This window comes from Arachis duranensis, chromosome 6, assembly GCF_000817695.3.
Source record: "Arachis duranensis cultivar V14167 chromosome 6, aradu.V14167.gnm2.J7QH, whole genome shotgun sequence".
NCBI lineage: Eukaryota > Viridiplantae > Streptophyta > Magnoliopsida > Fabales > Fabaceae > Arachis > Arachis duranensis.
In genome coordinates, this window is record NC_029777.3 from 79,544,793 (window position 1) to 79,565,973 (window position 21,181).

The 21,181-nt window shown below is 34.6% G+C and overlaps 2 protein-coding genes across 3 annotated transcripts in view; both read left to right on the forward strand.

The window, feature by feature from the left end:
• Positions 1–7,889, forward strand: part of LOC107494227 (uncharacterized) — an 8,374-nt gene extending 485 nt beyond the window's left edge. Inside the window, exons 2-3 of one of the 2 annotated variants that reach the window (XM_052263022.1) lie at positions 2,726–3,111; positions 5,255–7,889. In XM_052263022.1, coding sequence (XP_052118982.1) covers positions 3,105–3,111; positions 5,255–7,344 — 2,097 coding nt within the window. In that variant the 5' untranslated portion in view covers positions 2,726–3,104 and the 3' untranslated portion in view covers positions 7,345–7,889. The remainder of the gene's footprint in view (positions 1–2,725; positions 3,112–5,254) is intronic. The other variant, XM_016115279.3, reaches the window with a different exon arrangement.
• Positions 7,890–14,241: 6,352 nt separating this feature from the next.
• On the forward strand, positions 14,242–20,568 carry LOC107494228 (COP9 signalosome complex subunit 2). Its single transcript, XM_016115280.3, has 13 exons — positions 14,242–14,526; positions 14,979–15,066; positions 15,729–15,821; positions 16,878–16,956; positions 17,332–17,572; positions 17,669–17,743; positions 17,852–17,986; positions 18,718–18,905; positions 19,136–19,204; positions 19,311–19,401; positions 19,475–19,609; positions 19,951–20,063; positions 20,161–20,568. Exons 2-13 carry the CDS (start codon positions 15,057–15,059, stop codon positions 20,246–20,248), a joined length of 1,317 nt encoding a protein of 438 aa, XP_015970766.1. The 5' UTR covers positions 14,242–14,526; positions 14,979–15,056; the 3' UTR covers positions 20,249–20,568.
• Positions 20,569–21,181: the final 613 nt, after the last annotated feature.

Here is a 21,181-nt window from a genome sequence, read left to right on the forward strand (position 1 = left end):
GTGATCAGTTCTCCCCACATAGAGACTTAATTTGCTTAATTTGCTTGTGTATGGCTAAAGCTTGTTACTTTGTGAAATAATGAACTAATTAACATTCTGGAGCCTTAATTTGCTTCAGTTTTGCTTATCATTTAAATTTAATTAAAGACAAATGGATGGAGATAGGCCTTAGTTTGCTTTTGTTTTACTTGCCATTTAAGTTCACTAATCCATCTTCATCAAACACAATTAATAAGTGCCTCACTGCCTTGCATGTAACTGTTTGCAGTTCATGATTTATCTTTTGTTCCTTTTTTGGCCGTGTTTGGTTAATGGGTGGAAGTAGATAAGACATATACACAGATACATAAAAATATAACCCTTCACTCCTCATCTCTTCAACAGCAGAACCACCACCACCACAACCTCTACCTTTTTCACACTCCCTTCAAAGTCAGCACAAACCACTGCCAACACCTTCAGCACCCCAAATAAGCAACAAAAACCCAAATCTAAATTCTTATAAAAAAATTTTAAAAAAGGAAAACAGAGGAGAAGAGGAAAGTTTTGGAAGCAGCGGGTCTCTTCTGCGAGGAATGGCCGCGGCGATGTCTTCATCCCTGCGGCGGCAAACCATGGAGAACGATGGTGGAGGAGGCTGAGGCATGAGGAGGAGGAGGCAGCAATAGAGGAATGAGAAGAGAAGCAAGTGGCAACTTATTGGTGTCGGTGAGGATAAAGGTGGACTTTTAAAAATTGTGGGGGATAAAATTGTAATAAACAACATTGTCTCATGTCTAATTTTGTGACTCAACTATTTGGAAAAACACTGAATTCTTGTAATTTATGTCAATTTGTGTACCAGTGTGCCTACTGAAAATGTGTCTCAATAACCAAACAATAAAATGTACCACTGTTGTATGTCTCAAGTAGGCACACACTCAAACACAGCATTTTGGATCTTGGACATATGACATTTCAAATGCCTAACAACTTGTAATATATGCACTGTGTAAAAGGATTTGCTGCATCTATTATTTCCCTTGAAATTGCTTGCTTTCCTTTGATCAGCTGTTGTACTAAATTTGGACCTTAACTATAATTCAGAATTGTCAATATTTGAGAAAATTGTCTGGACAATACAATCAACATAAACATAATACGTAAGAGGAATATGGATCGATTTGTTTGGCCCTTGATTTGTTATTGTTATGTGCTCTGGTGATTTGATGAATTCCACGATCTGTCATTTTTGCTTTTAAACCTTGATTTGCAATTGTTGCATCTGATTCAATACCAAAATTCTTACTTGATTATCTAGCAATGATACAAGGGAAAAAACTACTTGGATTTCTTTCATACTCTTCCAACAAAGGTCACACCATATGCACTATTAAGAAAAAAAGTTTCTCCTTTTTCAGCTTGAAGGACTCTCCTTTATAGTGAAAAATTTGCATACTTGAACGAATGACATATCCTTGTTTTTGGTAATGCTAGTGATTGAGAAAGAAAGTTTTTCCTTTTTTGGCACCCTTCTTCCTTTCAAGTAGGAAACGTGTAATGAAAGAATTTGAAATAATTAGTATATTGAGAAGAAAGTGAGAATTGTTAGAGTTGCTCAACTCTACTTCCTTTATATAGGAACACTACTAATCCATGGTTCGCTATTGTTATGTGATCTGATGTTGCTGATTATTATTGCATTTGAACGTAATGGCATTCTGACTGTTAGCTGCTTCCTTCAACTTTAGTGCATCAAAATATAACTCAGTTTATAGTCAAATATAATTCACTAACAACTACTTGTTTGTGGTTCTCAAAGGACCTGTACAATGCTTTAGGTAGAACTGTAGAAGTATTAATGAGAAGTCTTTTTTCAATGTTAAATTGCAATGACTAACACTACCTACTGCTACTATGAATTCAAACCAAAAAATGAATTAGAGTAATTACAGGCCGTACATGAAATCATGGATTAGGGAACATGGAATTAATGTGAGTTGGATTTGATAATGAGAACGAATGAGGGTTTCCAACATAGAGAGGGAGAGCCAGAGGGAGAAAGGGGAGAGAGCGGAACGGTGGCTCCTTGAAGACTTGCCACCACCATGGTATGGTCACGTAGGTCTTTTGGCCTCACACCGACGACGGAAGATAGCAACCTCATGTCCAGCAGCGGCTCAGATGAAATAGACAAAGTCACAGATGTTGGTGGCAATGGAAGCCGATAGTGAAGTTGTGCTCCCTTTTCTTCCCTTCTCTTTGTTCCTATTCTCTTTTTCCACTGTTTTGTCACACAGAATCTGTTTTCAGTTCTCTCATATTGTATTTATTTTCTGTAATGTTTGTGAATTGAAACTTGTATCAGAGACAACTTTTGATGGATACCCAATATATGTTGTGACTGTGTGAATGAGAATGAAGTGTTTGTGCGTGATTATGGTGATGCTTGGGTAAATGAAAGTGTTTGAATGGCACTGAAGTGTTTGAGTGTGATAATGATGATGCTTGGGTAAATGAAAAAATATTTGATGCAAAAAAGATAGGTGATACACAAGAAGGGGTGAATTGGATTCATTTCCTCAAAAAAATTTTGCCCTTATGTTGAGTGATCATTGCATTTTATCGATAAAGTTTAAGACAATGATGCATATTAGGGGAGAAAATTGTCAACAATAGATTGTCCAAATTGCAAACATACTTCTTTCATTCTTTGAATTTACATTTATTTCCTTTGAACTAACAGGTGCTTTAATTAGCTTCTGAAATTTCCATCTGTGACCAGTCCAGTGGTAAGACTTTGGGGACTTCCAGCTTTCATCACATTTGGTGACTTTTGAATGCCAATATTTATAGCACATGCTGACAAATGAGGCCAATTCCTATAGCTACTGGAAAGCAAACAAAAGCATCAGGAAGAAGGATATAGTGACATGTGTAGCTCCATTTCTGGATTTTAAGGAGATAAAAAAGAAAAAGATTTGTTGGATGAGGCACAAGTAGAACCAGGGGTTTGATCTGGTGGTTGTTCTGAAAATTAAAAATTAAGAAATATATATGTAGAAAGAGTGAGTGAGGCGAAGATCTGAAAGCTTAACTGTAACCAACTTATTACTCAAAAGAAAATGCAAGGTATGTTCAACACTATTTTTTTTTTAATTAAATGTTCTTCATATGGTGAACCATAAAGTCTCTTTATTTTTACTCAATTTCACTTCTACTGTGCTTATATTTACTCTGCTTGTTTCACATTATTTTCTGCTGGTTACCTCTTTTTTTCATTAAAAAAATATTCTGCAAAGTTTATATTTTGTGAATTTCGGGTTTTCAGTTTCTGTAGATATGTTAGAGTTTTCGTTGCGTTTGCATTATATGAATTCAATTCTGTGATAGTGGGCGCTGAATCTGCTTTTGAAAATTGTGGTGGGGAGTTCTGGTTTGAGAATTCAATGATGAGTTGAACCCTTGTGTGCTTCAACCGCAAGCAAAATGAAAGCTTAGGAGTTTGGGGTTTTATGAGCTCTTGTATGTGTGAGAGAGAGAGAGAGAGAGAGAAAACTCGTCTGTTTTTTCCCCTTGAGGATCGTGGTGGTTGAAATTGTGGGTATGGTTATCATTTCAGACCTTATTCGTGAATCTATGGGAAGCTTGTTGGTGTAAGTGGAGTTGGGTGCTTCTGTTATTTTTACTTAATCAGCTAGTAGCATTAATGCGTAATTAGTCACTTTTTTTTAGACCATCTCAGTCTCACTGACTCACTGATTCCAACCATCAAAACCCCTCACTCGGATCCATTCCCTACGGCATGGCTTCTGGTAGTCACCTCCTCCTCAACCATCAGTGCCTCGCAATTATCTTCTTCTGTCACTTGATCTTTCGTTTATTCAAGGACAGTGTGTCTGTGAGAACAGTTTCTGTAATGTCGAAATTCACAAAAAAATTCATGAAGCTGAGTAATGCCTATCACATGTGGATTTTCACAATTAAAGTTTATGTAATGCAATAGCATCCTTGCTTATGTGATATAGTTGTTCATTTAGACTTCATCTGTGTTCAGGGAATGCTTTTAAGCCTTTTAAAGTAGTCCCAAGCTAGGTGACATAATTTTTTTTTTTTTTGAATATTTGTGGTATGGGTTAATCCCAAATCTTATGGTTTGAAATTCCCAACTGTAGAAGTAATGGCAGTTCAAATGTTAGTTATTATTTTCTCCTTTCTCGTCTTGTAAAATTGACAGTTTGGGCAACTTTTTCTTCCCCCATTTATTTTAATAGACTAACTTCAAAATTTAAAAGTTCAACCAATATATAACTACACACTGACAGGACATTATCCATTTCTTGAATAACATACCAGAGAAGGAAAATCTTTTCATAGTTGATTTGTTAAAATGTTTTATTGTATATGTACTTGTACATGGCTAATTCTACCAAACATGTACATTTTATTTTGTTGAAATGGACATTGGAAAAGTATTGACGGATGATATGCATCAAGAATGCTCCATGTGTTTTGAAATGGACTCCGAAAGGTGTATCATTTGTCCATATCTTGCTATTTTAAGAATATGGTGCATTTCATATCCATTTTGTGTCAAGCATCAACTAATGTGCGATTGTATACCAATATATGGAGATAAGGATTATGTTGTGCTCTTAAATTACTCAACTGTCCTTCATAGTTCTTTTCTTAACTGGATAAAATTACATTTGCATAATGGGAGGCCCACATGAAGGGAAGTGAATCAGATATTCAATTTTATTTTTGGTAATAAAACACTTTATCACAGGGATAAATGAATTGCCATTTTTTTTCCATTTCATAAACAAGGCCTGCCTGTTTAATTTATAATTCTCATATTGCTGTAGTGCAGTGGTGCTGGAACATCAATGTGTAAGGTTGTAATGTTTAAAAGTATTTTACTTTGTTTAACATAGAAATCTGTGTGCAACCGTTACGTATTCTGAATTAAATGTCACTTTTGAAGTATTTTTCTGACTGTAATAGGCTTTGACAACTTAAAACTCAATGAGCATAGAGGCCGAGTAGTTATTGAAACCTGAATTAGTCTTGCCTTTGATTTATTATTTATCTTTTAGTCAACATTGAAGAAATGAACGTTTTTTGGATTGATGTTTTTGTTGTCATTTTCTGTTGCATCAATCAGTGAAACTATTAGATTATATAAGAACTATTTCTATTTTGCAACTTAAAATATTTTTGCTATAATGAAGAACTGTTTTGGTGATCTTAAGACTTGGATAATTGTTTACAGGTAGATCCCCAGACCAGGAATCTGTAGGGTCTGGGACAAAGAGGTCTAGTGTATCATCCGGAAGTAGGCCTCGGAGTCAAAAGGAGTTCTTCTACAAATTTGTTGAAAGTGATGGCTTGACTGCTAAACTTGTAGACTGGTTTGAATCGCTTACAGAAAAGTGTGCATTGAAAAGGGAAGCATTTGACGTTCCATTTGAATTGATTGACCTTCAAAAATTTGATTATGCGTTGGAAGGGATTTCATTTCAGCAGATGATTCGCATGCCTAATGCTGTTCATGCTTCCACATCTGATGCTGTTGAAGCTACAGCTTACCTTGCTATTGAAGATTTTCTACATGCAAGTGTAAAGGGCTTGTGGGAGGCATTTTGGAGTCAGGATGAGCCCATGCCTTTTTCTGTAGCATGCCTGTATAATTCTAACTTGAAGTTTTATCAGGCAGAAAAAGCTATTGCTAGTGGGAGGCTTGGAAGTCTCTCCGCCACTGGTATATTGCTCAATAATCCAAGACATCCTCATGGAAAATGGGATCATGTTCTTGAATTGGCACTTCTAAGGTCTGATATCAGAGGTCTCACTGTTGGCAGTGATCGACGGCCTTCGCCATCAGTTTTAGGAGATGCTTTGTTTTATGCTCTTCGAATGCTATTGGCAAGGAGTTTGAGTGGACTTTCTTTCTTTCCAGATCCTAGCATGGTCTTTGTTCTTCTGGTTGATTCTCAATATGGGGGAGTGGTTAAGGTTGAAGGAGATGTAAATAAGCTCAATTTTGATGTGAATAATGTTTATGAATGTGCTGCTGAATGGGTGAAAAATCATTCAAGAATTTCTGTTTCTCCAATTGATAGGATATGGAACAAACTTGGAAATGCTAACTGGGGGGATATAGGTGCTTTACAGGTACTGTTTGCAACCTTCCACTGCATTATGCAGTACGCTGGAATGCCCAAGCACTCGATTGAGGATTTGGCTGCTGATCATAGTTCACGCCTCCAAACCAGAAGGGTTGAGAGGCAATTAGGAGAAAATAATGTGAATGGAAATGGTCTATTCCGATACCAGCAACGTAGTGTTTCCCCTGAAATTGTTGAAGTTCAGGAGGATTCTGTCAAAGTCAATTCCAGAGAGCCAATGAAATTAGAAGCTGGATCCATGTTATGGCTGGAGGACTCAGATTGGCAGAAGGGTTACCAAATAAAAGAGGTAATAAGTACTGGTGAATTGACATACTACATTGCATCATATGTTGAAGACCCAGGAAAAAATCTATTCCTATACGTGGGCTCTCATCCTTCCCAGCTGGAACCAGCATGGGAAGATATGAATTTATGGTATCAGGTTCAGAGGCAGACCAAAGTAATGACAATAATGAAGCAGAAAGGTCTTTCAAGTAAATATTTACCTGAGCTTAGTGCCTCTGGCAGGATCATACACCCAGGCCAGTGTCAAAGGCCCAGCTCGGGTGGAAATTGTGACCACCCTTGGTGTGGGACCCCTATTCTTGTGACAAGTCCAGTTGGCGAAACAGTAGCTGAGATGGTACACACAGGCCAATTTGGTTCAGATGAGGCTATCAAATGTTGTCATGATTGCTTATCAGCACTTTCAGCTGCTGCCTCTTCTGGAATTCGGCATGGAGACATCCGGCCTGAGAATGTCATTTGTGTAAAATCTGGTGCTAGACATCCTTATTTTGTGCTGATTGGATGGGGCCATGCTATTCTTGAAGATAGGGATCGTCCTGCTATGAATCTTCATTTCTCATCTACTTATGCACTTCAGGAAGGAAAGCTATGCTCTGCTTCCGACGCAGAAAGCCTTGTTTATATGCTTTATTATTCTTGTGGTGGGGTTTTTCCTGAGTTAGATTCAGTTGAGGGAGCACTCCAATGGAGAGAGACATCTTGGTCAAGGAGATTAATTCAACAGAAACTTGGCGATATCTCTACTGTGCTAAAAGCTTTTGCCGATTATGTCGACAGCCTATGTGGTACACCATATCCCATGGACTATGACATATGGCTGAGAAGGTTGAGGCGAAATATTCACCAAGAAGATCATGGAAAGGAAATTGATGCAACAGGCTAGACCTCTAAAACTAAGTTCTATTCCAGAAAGAGAAAACTCTAGATCATCCATCTTAAAGGTGTTTCTTGTCTGGTGCAAATAAAGCATGGAATGGTACACTCTCTGGTGCTCACAATTTATATTGGTTCTGGGAAATGGTTAGTTTGTGGTCCATGAAAGGAGCATGCTAATGATTCTTCCTGTTGCTATCGGTTCCGCTGGTCTAGCTTATGTAAATCTGTAGACTACTTGATTGGTGGTGTCTTTGGGTATATGAAGAATAGTCATTCCTTCATTTTGAGGAGTCAAAACACCACTTTTAACAGTTTTCTTTTCCTGCCATTTTTGTTGTGGGGAGTTTAGTTTCTCATCAAAGTAAGTTGTATTGATAACATCAATCATTCGTTTGTAAAGATAATAGGTATTGTGGAGTTCGCTGCTCTTCTGATTACATTTTTATAAGGCATATAATGATATCTTGTAAATCAGTGTTCTAGTTGGGACATTCACTTTCATTTTTTGAAACTTTCCTGCTGTTGATGACAAAAGGGTACATTTATATTCTAGCTTGATAGATACAGTTGATGTGCTACCAGTTTATCCATCTTTCTGCGTGCCATTACGTCAATGTAGAAATTCTTTGACTCCATTTAAAGTTGTCTTATAGAGGTTGCGTGGATTCTCTTATTATCCAATAACAAAAGGCAATCAAGAATTTTGTGACGGATTTGTTAGCAAAAAAATATTAAGTGTTGTGATAAGGATCAACGTGGATGTCTGTCTATTATCAAGAGAAAAGACTTAAATACATGTTGAAAATAAAGACTCCATGCATGTATAAATAGAGGTATATGGACATAAATACATGTTGAAAATAAAGACTCCATGCATGTATAAATAGAGGTACATGTATAAATAGGGGTACATATCTGAATAATTATATTGGCGAACATTAATACTAGAGTTTTATATTTATATTTCTCTATTTTATATTTATATCTTCCTTATTTATTTCACAACACGTTATCAGCACGAGTCTCTGATCAAATTTTTAGGAAGACTCATGTAACAAATTTTCATTATGTCGAAACTCTCTCATTTTGAATTCAATGCTCTTGATATATCTGGAAACAATTATTTATCATGGATACTAGATGCTGAAATTCATCTTGATTCAATGGATCTTGGAGATACCATTAAGGCTGAAAATAATGCATCCCAAAAAGATAAAGCCAAAGCCATGATTTTTCTTCGTCGTCATCTTGACGAAGGATTGAAAAATGAATATCTCACGTTAAAAGATCATGCAGATCTTTGGAAAGATCTTGAAGAAAGGTACAATCATAAAAAAACGGTGATACTTCCTCAAGCTCGATATGAATGGACGCACTTGCGTCTACAAGATTTTAAATCTATAAATGAATATAATTCTGCAATGTTTCGAATCACCTCACGAATGAAATTATGTGGGGAAAAGATAACTGATCATGATATGTTGAGAAAACTTTCTCAACCTTTCATGCCTCGAATGTGCTCCTGTAGCAGCAGTATCGAAAAAAAGGGTTTAAAAAATATTCTGAGTTAATTTATTGTCTTCTTGTTGCTGAACGCAACAATGAGTTGTTCTTGAAAAATCATGAAGCGCGTCCAACTGGCGCCGCCCCATTTTCTGAAGTAAATGTGGCAAATTATCTCAGAAGAGGTAAATGGCAAGGTTTTAATAACAAGAAAAATTATGGAAGGAAAAAGAATTATATTCAAAATAAAGGATCTTATTAGAAGTGGGATAAAGAAAGAAATATCGGGCAAAATAAATCAACAGAAGATAAGTGTTTCCGTTGTGGTAGAAAAGGCCATTGGTCACGTACCTGCCGTACCCCAAGACACCTAGTCGATTTTTACCAGGCATCTTTGAAAAAGAACGACAAGAAAAAAGAATCGAATTTCGTTTCAAATGATGCTGAAAATTCCACCACTCATTATGATGTATCTAATTTCTTTGAGGATCCTGAAGGAAATATTGGTCATTTGATCAATGATGGAATAGTTTAATGTGTGAGATTGTTAAGTATTCATGTAAATAAATAATGTAAAGAACTTATTGTTAAGTTTTATTTTTTATGTATTTAAGTTTCAAATATGATGAAGTATTAATGTTTATGAATTTTGAAATCATTAAATATGTCATGTTTTAAAATAAAATTTTAGTATATGACATTATTTTTATGTGTAGTATTTCTTAGAAAAATAATTTCGATTAAGTATTCAATTTAACTGTGCATACTACTCATTTTATTATTATTTGTCTTTGAAGAGAATGGCAAGGATATATAATGAAGATGTATGCGTTGCAGATAGTGCAAGTTCGCACACCATTCTCAAAAGTGATATATATTTTACCCATCTTGTGCCAAAAGAAGAATGTGTTAATACTATTATTGGCTCAGGTAATGTGATTGAAGGCTCCGGAAGAGCTATAATTTTATTTCCTGGAGGAACAAAATTCATAATAAATAATGCACTATTGTCTACCAAGTCTCAAAGAAACTTGTTGAGTTTTAAAGATATTCGCCGAAATGGATATCATATTGAGACTATGAATGAAGAAAATCATGAGTACTTATGTATCACAACTTATGATTCAAATAAGAAAGTTATATTAGAAAAATTACCCTCACTTTCATCTGGGTTATATTATACCAAGATTAGTGCAATTGAATCACATGCTACTGTAAACCAGAAGTTTACTAGTCCAAATGAATTCATAACTTGGCACGATCGATTGGGTCATCTGGGAACAACCATGATAAGGAGAATTATTGAAAACTCTCATGGACATTCACTAAAGAACTAGAAGATTCTTAAAACTAGTGAATTTTGTTGTGCTGCATGTTCTCAAAGAAAGTTAATTTTAAGGCCATCACCAGTAAAAATTGGATTTGAGTCCCCTGAATTCCTAGAAAGGATTCAAGGTGATATATGTGGACCTATTCATCCATCATGTGGATCTTTCAGATATTTTATGGTCCTAATAGACGCATATTCGAGATGGTCATATGTGTGCTTATTATCTTCTCGCAACCTGGCGTTTGCGAGATTACTGGCTCAAATTATTCGATTAAAAGCACAATTTCCAGAAAATCCAATCAAAGCAATTCGTCTTGATAATACTGGTGAATTTACTTCCCAAGCTTTTGATGCATATTGTATGACTAATGGAATAAGTGTTGAACATCCAGTAGCTTATGTTCACACACAAAATGGGTTAGCAGAATCACTTATTAAACGCCTCCAATTAATTGCTAGACCATTGCTTATGAGAACAAATCTCCCAACCTCGGTTTGGGGGCATGCTATTTTACATGCCGCAGCACTTATTCGTTTGAGGCCAACGAGTTACCATCAGTTCTCTCCTATGTAATTAGCATTTGGCCAGCAGCCAAATGTTTCCCATTTAAGAATATTCGGGTGTGCGATATATGTTCTCATTGCACCACCTAATCGCACCAAAATGAGACCCCAAAGAAAATTTGGGACATATGTTGTATATGATTCTCCCTCTATAGTGAGATATCTTGAAATACAAACTGGAGATGTATTTAAAACTCGGTTTACGGATTGTCATTTTGATGAATCAAAATTTCCAACATTAGGGGGAGAGAATAAGCTTCCTGAATAGGAACTTAATTGGAATGCATCATCGTTAATGCATTTAGATCATCGATCAGGGCAATGTGAACTAGAAGTTCAAAAGATTATACATTTGCAAAGAATAGCAAATGAATTGCCTGATGCATTTTCCGATACAAAGAGGATAACGAAGTCGTATATACCAGCAAAAAATGCCCCAATTCGAATTGATGTCCCAGTAGGACAAGTAGCCACTGAAGCAAATTCACGCCAGAAGCGTGACAGGCCTGTCGGTTTCAAAGACAAAAATTCTCGAAAGTGAAAAGAGGTGAATACTATTCTTGTTGAAAAAGACATAGTAAAGACACCTGCAGTTGTCCAAAATTCTGATATGACGCCAGAAGACGTTCAGGTACCTGAAAATTGTGAAAATAACGAGATCTCAATAAATTATGTCTTTACAGGAGAAAAATGGGATCGAAATAAGACAATTGTCAATGAAATATTTGCATATAACGTGGCATTAAATATCATGCATGAAAGTAAGGATCTTGCCAACAATTATAAAAACTCTAAAAGAAGAGTTTGAGATGAAAGATCTTGGAAAGACTAAATTTTGTCTCGGCCTACAGATCGAGCATATAAAAAATGGGATCTTTATTCATCAAACAACTTACACAGAAAAGATCGTGAAAAGATTTTATATGGATAAAGTCACATTCCTTGAGTACCCCAATGATTGTAAGATCTTTGGATGTGAAAAAAGATTGATTCCGCCCTAAAGAAGAGAATGAAGATATTCTTGGTCCTGAAGTACCATATCTTAGTGCCATTGGAGTACTAATGTATCTTGCTAATAATACATGACCCGATATATCATTTGCTGTAAATTTACTAGCAAGATATAGTTCCTCTCCAACCAGAAGACATTTGAGTGGAGTCAAACAAATCTTTCGATATCTTCATGGAACGGTTGATATGGGATTGTTTTATCCCTATGGATCTAAGTCACAATTAGTTGGCTATGCAGATGCTGGCTACTTGTCTGATCCACATAAAGGGAGATCTCAAACAGGATAGCTGTTTACATATGGTGGAACAGCTATATCATGGAAGTCCACGAAACAGACGATTCCTGCAATATCCTCTAATCATGCCGAAATACTAGCTATTCATGAAGCAAGTCAAGAGTGTTTTTGGCTCCGGAATTTGATCCAATATATTCTGTCATCATGTGGGTTGATTGATCATAAGATAGCTCCAACTATCCTGTTTGAAGATAATACAGCATGCATTGCTCAACTTAAAGGCTTCCACATTAAAGGTGATAGAACAAAGCATATTTCTCCCAAATTCTTCTTCACTCATGATCTTCAAAATCAAGGGACAATTGATGTCCAACAGATCCGCTCAAGTGACAATCTGGTAGATTTATTCACAAAGTCACTCCCAAAATCCTGCTTTGAAAGATTGGTACATAAGATTGGAATGCACTGATTGTAAGACATTAAATGATGTCGATAAGAGGGGGAGACTGTACTCTTTTTTCCTTGGTCATGTTTTTTTCCATTGGGTTTTTCTTGACAAGGTTTTTAATGAGGCAGTCCCCATTACAAATAATATTGTACTCTTTTTCCTTCACTGAAGTTTTTTTTTTCCATTGGATTTTTCTTTAGTAAGGTTTTAACGAGGCAATAATCCTAAATGGACATCCAAGGGAGAATGTTGTGATAAGGATCAATGTGGATATCCATTCTTAAGAGAAAATGGACTTAAATGCATGTTGAAAATAAAGACCCCATGCATGTATAAATAGGGTATATATCTATATATATATATATGCTAATACTAAGAGTTTTATATTTATATTTTTTTATCTTATATTTATATCGTCCTTATTTATTTCACAACATTAAGGAAGTTTTTAGGAAATTTTACATTGGATTTAAAAGTCTGAGAGAAAGGACTAACAGGTTCTTACAAAATTTTAACCATATTTATTCACAAACGTATTTATTCGATTACTCCTTGTTATAGGTGGTATGCTATTGAAATTAGATAGGCTCAAAAACCTTTGATCTCATACAATTCTATTCTAAAATTATCAACTTAATAAATTTAAAATTTGGACAATTTAGTCAATTAAATTGTTTTTCCAAAAAGTTATCAGATTACAACTTTTCAAAGCATTAAACGTAAATGCAACTTTCCCTTACATCCTGTAGCGGTTTATGAGTGAATTGATTCCTGGAGAAACTGCGGCACCCTTTAGCGATTTCTTCGAAATTGGAATGACTATAAAATCCCCTTACATCCTGTAGTGGTTTATGAGTGAATTGGTTCCTGAGGAAACTGCGGCACCCTTTAGCGGTTTCTTCGAAGTTGGAATGACTATAAAATCCGCTTGAGGTTGTAGCGGATTATTCATTTGAAGATTTTAAAAGTGAGATAGAGAAAGAAAGTAGAGAGAAGAAGTTTGGTTTAGTTTGAATTTCTTATAGCACTCTTTAATTAGGAACCATGACGGATGAAGGGTGCTTGTACTGATTCAACGGCGTTGCTCATATTGCTGACGGATTCTATAGTCACGCAAATAAACATAAACCGCTACAGATTTACGTGCAACCCTAAATCGTGGTATCCTATCACGGTTTACATATAATTTAAGAAGTTGCATTTGCGTGAGGTGATTTCAAAAATTGTAATCTAATAACGTTTTTGGAAAAACAATTTAAATGAGTAAATTGTCCTTAAAATTTAGTTAATTATAATTTCTAATTCTCCCAAATAATTAAATATTTTTAGTTAAAACTTAATTTCTATACCCTAAACACTAATATAAATATCATTATTCAAAAACACAAAGTCTTTACCATTTTCAAACGTAAAATAAAAATAGAATGAATTATAATTTTATTAATAACAAAATTAAATAATTTAGATACAGAAAATATTAATGAATTGTGTATATTCTCTAATAATTAAAAAAAGTGAACCATTTTTATTTATATTTTAAGTTAATAAATATAAAACGTTAGTAAAAAAACATGTTCTTGAAAAAGAAAAGTAATTTGATTAAAATATTCATTTTACAAAGGGTCAGGAAAAAGGTTTATAGTGAGTTAGTGACTGAACTTACGATTTATCTTTAAATTATTTCAATTTAATTTCTTAAATTTTGTCAATTTTATTTTTAAATATTAATATCACTAAATTATTAACAAAAATATTAAATATTCAAAATTAGTGATAAAAATCCCAAAATACCCCTACCAATACGTACAACACCCCACACTCTATTCACTCACTACTCCAAAATCCCTAATCTTCTCCGGCAGAACCCCGTCAGTCTCTCACTCTGTCAAACACCACAACGGCAGCCCATTCCTTTGTTCAGCATCACACCCATCTCTTCACTGCGGCTGCTGCTACGTCTTCTCTCTCCTCCGTCGCTGTTGCTATGTAATGTCTCTCCACCGAGGCTGCAACCTGTGACCTTGTCGCCGATCTACTCTTCTCTGGTGTTATGTGCCTCTCTCCGTCGCTGTTGTGCTCTTTGCTCACCCAATCTCGGTAATTTCCTCTGTACTCTCTCTCGCCGCCGATCAGATCTTTCCACCGGTCTGGTCTCTTCTACTTTTGTGAGCCTCTCTCGATATCTCGTTTTCTGATTAATTGATTGTTGAATATTGATGAGTTTATCTGTTAAGAATATGGATTAGTTCAATTTTTAAATTTCTATTTTATTAGATTACTGCTGGTTTTCCTTCTTTATAAGGTGAAAATCCAGTGTGTGATTAAGCTTGATTAAATTCAGCTGGAGCTCATTAATCTTTGTGATCAGTTCTGTCCAAATAGATTGTTAATTTGCTTGTGTATGATTAAACCTTGTTACTTTGTGAAAGAATGAACTAATTAACAGCCTTAATTTGCTTCTGTTTTGCTTTCCATTTAGGTTCACTAATCCATCTTCATTAAACACAATGTAATAAGTGCCTCACTGCCTTGCATGTAATTGTTTGCAGTTCTTGATTTATCTCAGAGTTCCACTGACTCACCGATTCCAACGATCAAAACCCTAACTCGGATCCGTACCCTACAACATGGCTTCCGGTAATCACCTCCTCCTACTTATTTTTCTAATCTGTTTTTTCAATTTTAATAAGCTTGGATTTTTATTTTTTATCCTAGTGCATTGAAAACCCTATCTGAACTAAGCAATGAAGCACTTTCTTGTAATTGTTGAATGTGTATGTGTGTTTTTTCAGCGTGTCTGTGACGATGCTATTGTTTTGACCAGTTTCAGCAAATGTCAAAATTCATGAAAAAATCGTGAATCTGAGTAATGCCTATCAAATGTGGATTTTCACAATCATTGTTTATGTACTATAATAATACTGTTGCTTATGTGATATAATTGTTTATTTAGAACTTCATCTACATCCAGTGAATGCTTTTAATCCTGTTAAGCTAGTCCCAAGCTAGCTGACTTAAGAAAAAAGAATCCTTTTTGAATCTTTGTGGCATGGTTTAATCACAAATCTCATGGTTTGAAATCCCAAATGTAGAAGGAATGGCAATTCAACAGGGTTGTTAAATACTTAATTTCATGTTATTTGCACTACAAATTTGCCACTTATGCTTCTTTGAAGTATTCATATTTTACAACATTGAATGTCCTACGCTTTTAATGTTGATATAATTATAATAGTTGATTAACTTTTTCTGATTTAGTTACACGCACTAAGTGTTTGCATTATGTTTTTATAATGTAGATGCTGATATGGAGGACTATGGATTTGAGTACTCTGATGAGGAGCAAGAGGAGCAAGATGTTGATATTGAGAATCAATATTATAATTCGAAAGGTATTTATAGCACCTATGCTTACATTCACTTCTTTTCAACGTAATGAGTTTGGATAGGTTAGTTTTATTTTTCGGCTACATACTAGTTTGCTCAAATTTAACTTGGTGTTCAAAAGTATTTTTGCACTTTCTTATGATCATTCATCAATGGCATCATTGTTGGAACTAGAAGTTTGATTCATTAGCTTGTTTTGAATTCAATTATCCTTTTGGAAGAAAGGTATATATTGATTAACTTATACTCCCTCTGGTTCAAACTATCTTTCACGCCAGAAAACTTATTCTTTTTAATTTCTTAATCTTAATTATCTTTTTTTGTACAAGTTGATAGAAGTTAATCATGATTATTTTTTCCTAGTTTCTTATTCTATAAACCTCAGTAACATGGGTAGATTGGATGAATGGTACACAGTACCTATTGGTAAAACCATTAAAAAATAAAAAATATTGAGAGAAATTATAGGTGAAACCATTAAAGAAATAAAATCATTTAGATTTTTATTGATTGTTTGGTTTGCGTTTCAGACTTTGATAGCACGATAAGTTAGTGTAAAGATTATCTTTTTCATTCTCTTGTGCACTAAATGCAATGAGAGAGATCATTAGTGGAATTATATATATTATTTTAAACTTTTGAGTATTTTAGGGAAGGGTAATATGATTACAATACGTCTTGTGAATAGAAGGCTTGTAGAAGCCTTGATAAGAAAACTAAATTAGATGGAAGCTAGCTCGATAAGTGTAGGTAAAAAAAACCTAGAAAAATTGTAGATAAAGTCATTAAGAAGTGCTTATATTCAATTGGCTTCCCTGTAGATATGGTTTATGATACAATGTAATAATAGTGTGATTCGTGAAATCAACCATAACTAGTAGGAGAAAAGCTTTGCTGTTGAGTTCTTAGTCATTGTGCAAATGCCTTTAAGGACAGATATTTTGAAAGGGAGGAATCTTCATTTACAGCACCATGAGATCTAGGTTCTCATAATTTGTGGTTCTAAATTGATGATTCCATCCTCCACACTAATTTCCTAAGATGCTGCTGTTTGTATGTAGGTTTGGTTGAAACTGATCCAGAAGGTGCACTTTCTGGTTTTGCTGAGGTAGTGCGCATGGAACAAGAAAAGGCTGAATGGTAAAAACCCTATTATCTGAGTGCTGCATAATAATAATAAACATATGGACACTGGACTTAACATACTTTTGTATCTTCTGTTGCAATTTTTTGTATCATTAATAATTCAGTGATCTGATCCTGCTTGTGCTTTTTTTTTTTAATGTCATTTTATTTTCTTTCTTTTCTTTAATGTTTTGTTTCTAGTTGGCCATTCAGTAAATACAGCTAATATATTTGTTGACTGATTTTTCCCTTCTTTTTGGTATTGATCATGCCTTCTTTTTTGTATTCTTTGATGAATTGGATCATGCATTGTGATATTTGTGTTTATCTTTTGATGGTACTAAGAAACTATTATGTATTTCATGTGATATTTATTTTACATTTTACCAGGGGATTTAAAGCTCTAAAACAAACTGTCAAGCTCTACTATCGACTTGGGAGGTATAAAGAGATGATGGAAGCCTACAGGGAGATGTTGACTTATATTAAGTCTGCAGTGACTCGTAATTACAGTGAAAAATGCATAAACAGCATTATGGACTATGTCTCAGGTTCAGCTAGCCAGAACTTTGGTCTTCTGCAAGAATTCTACCAGACAACTTTGAAAGCCCTTGAAGAAGCAAAGAATGAGGTTAATCCTGTAGACTTTATCTTGGTTGCAACTCAATGTCATTGCATTTCCCATTAATGCAATCTTATGTTTAATTTTGTATTATTCAATTGGCAGAGATTGTGGTTTAAGACAAATCTGAAGCTTTGTAAGATTTTCTTTGATATTGGTGAATATGGACGAATGAGCAAGGTAAAGGTCTAATTTGCTGTCCGACATAATTTGAATGTGTCTGTATGATTCTATTGGTGTCTAGTGTTTTTCATAGTAAAAATTTAAGGATTTGTTGAATCCTTTCAGATCTTGAAGGAACTTCACAAATCTTGTCAAAGAGAAGATGGCACAGATGACCATAAGAAAGGAACCCAACTGTTGGAGGTTTATGCAATAGAAATCCAGATGTACACAGAGACCAAGAACAACAAAAAACTCAAGGTCAGCATTTGTTTCAGAAAATTACTGTTGTGTACCTAACATCTAACTATCTACCTCACCAATTTATTATTGCTTATTCTGGAATTTGCTTTCAATTGTCTATCAGACTTCATGTACTGTTTGTTGGTTTAGAACGAATTGTCGAATTCTCAAACAATTAATATTTATGTAAGTTTTATTCAATAAGAACTAACTGTATATCTCTGGATGAAAGATGGAGTTGCTTAAACACATTGGCATCTCAGTACCTCGCTTGTTTTGGAATTTTTATAGTCATTTTCGTTATTCTTCACAATTTCCTGTTTTCTTTTTAGTTAACTGTTTTTAGTAATTTAGATCTTGTAATCTGTGGAAAAAAAAAATATTTGATGTATGGGCAGTGACCTGTGGCTGAATACTGATGCTTAAGCAAAGTGGGTATTTGTGGGGGTGTCATCATGGTTGATCATGGATAACTGAGCTATCATAACCTAATGGACTATCTCTAGTAGTAAATTTTGATAGGCTTAAATATCTTTCAATTGTTGTGAATGTTGTGAACTGTGGTTTTGGTCCCTGTATAAAAAAAGTTGTTTCAATTCCAAACACCATCTCAATACCTGGCTTGTAGTTAACCTAATGCTGTTGAGAATCTCTTGAATCTGGCAGCCTCAGAATTATTTTATATTCATTGATTAATCATTAGGTTTTAGGAAAGTTTGTTTAACAGTGTCTCCTGGTCTTAAATGCAGCAACTTTACCAGAAAGCACTTACTATTAAGTCAGCTATTCCCCATCCAAGAATAATGGGGATAATCCATGAATGTGGGGGTAAAATGCATATGGCAGAGCGCCAGTGGGCAGAAGCAGCTACTGACTTCTTTGAAGCTTTTAAGAATTATGATGAAGCTGGGAATCATAGGCGGATCCAATGCTTGAAGTAAGCAGCATGAAATTCATTTTACTTTTAGTTATTAGTTCGAAACATTTGATTAATGATAGATTGCAGTGTTTATGAAATGAAATTCATCATGAGTCATCAATTTTAGGATGAGATTGATACTTTTAAAATTCATAATCTTTCCCTCAGATACATTTCAGCTTGACTGCTGAGTAAAGAATTTTAGCTTTGTTTTTAATATGTATTGTTATTGTTATTATATGCACCAGGTACCTTGTTCTTGCCAACATGTTGATGGAGTCTGAAGTGAATCCTTTTGATGGACAGGAGGCTAAGCCGTAAGTGATGTGCATTTTATTTGTCTGCTCCACCCATTTTTCATTCCTATCGAGTCCTGGTTGTTTTCCCATTCTGATTTTACATCTCATAAATTATGTATTGCAGATACAAGAATGACCCGGAAATTTTGGCAATGACAAATTTGATAGCAGCCTATCAACGGAATGAAATATTGGAATTTGAGAAAATACTGAAGGTACCTTTAGTTAGTCTCATTTCTCTTCACCTATTATTGGTTCTAAATGGATTCTGGGTATTTTGCTATCCAGAGTAACAGAAGAACCATCATGGATGATCCATTTATCAGAAATTACATTGAGGATCTGCTGAAGAATATCAGAACACAAGTCTTGCTTAAGCTCATCAAACCATATACAAGGATAAGGATACCATTTATATCTCAGGTAATTGTACTCCTAAATTCTGTGGAACTAAAGAAGGAACTAAAGAAATTAGTGGAACTAAAGAAGGAAAGTAAATACCAAAATTTATCTCGGCAGCTTATAGATATTATTATTATTGTTATTATTATTATTATTATTATTATTATTATTATTATTATTATTATTACCTCATAGTTGGTTAACTGGTTTAAGTGAAGGGTTCTGCTGTAATTTTTTTTATTGCTTCCTCTTAATGCAAGTAATACATATTTATTAACTTGAATTATGAGAGGTTAAGGTATGGTTTGGCCAACTTAATTGTAACTCTTTTTTATTTGATAAAACCCACTAATTTATTACAGGAACTGAACGTTCCCGAACATGATGTTGAGCAGCTGCTTGTGTCACTGATTCTGGATAATAGAATTCAAGGACACATTGATCAAGTGAACAGGCTCTTGGAACGTTCTGATAGGTCTGTTTATATATATTATAATTATTTCAATTTTTTTCAACTGTATTCTGTTTATAATCTGCTATTTTATGGTATTAATTGAATATACACGGTTCAGGTCGAAAGGAATGAAAAAGTACACTGCCATAGACAAATGGAACACACAGCTAAAATCTCTCTATCAAACAATCAGCAATAGAGGTTAGACCTTGGTGTGTGGTGGAAAGGGATATCTATATTGTTGCTTCAGCATGCAGTTTAGTCATGTGAATTAACTTAGCTTCTATGCAGAGTTAGGAAAGTGTTACAAATAGTGGGAACCAACGTGAAAATGCAACTTGTGATTCATGTTTTAGTTTATTTGGAAACAATTTTAAAGGTGTTCAATGTTGTGTAGAAGGGTTTGATGCTCCGTGAGCGCTGTTCCAATTTATTCGTCGTTTAGTAAAATATAATGCTGCAACCGGCGTCGATATATAATTATATATTATATGAAAATAAAATGTGGATGGTTTTAGATTTGTTATAGCTTTCTTTTGGCAATCAGCGATAGAGACAAGGAGTTACTATTCTTGTCGTATCGTTTGTTACTTGTGAGGTGAATCTTTAAGAGATTGGTGCCGCTTAAAATATTGTTGAAGGTAAACTCCCATCAATGTTGTACTGGCCATAAACGTAATACACTCCTGATGAGTGATGGCCTTTTTAGGACATTTAAATATTAACTCAGCATTGATTGTTCGTATAAATTGACATGAAAGCAAAAGCATGTCAGACATACTATCGTTGATTGGCAAAGAAATTATTAGAAACAAGAGAGCAATTTAAAGAAGGTATTTTTGTATATTATTCGGTCTGAGGAAAAGTACAATGTACAAGGGGTATATATAGTTGCTAGTAGAATTAAAATAATAAAATCATAGAATCCTACAATATACAGATACGCTATATAAATACTAATGATACTAATTGATCTAATTTGATTCTAATTATTCTTTTAACATTCCTCTTCAAACTCAAGTGGGAGTTAAGGATACCATCTTGAGTTTGGGTAAGAGTTCGGAAACGAGTCGGATGATGTGCCTTCGTGAAGATATCAACATTCTGTTTCAAAGTTCTAACACCGATGAGACGAATAG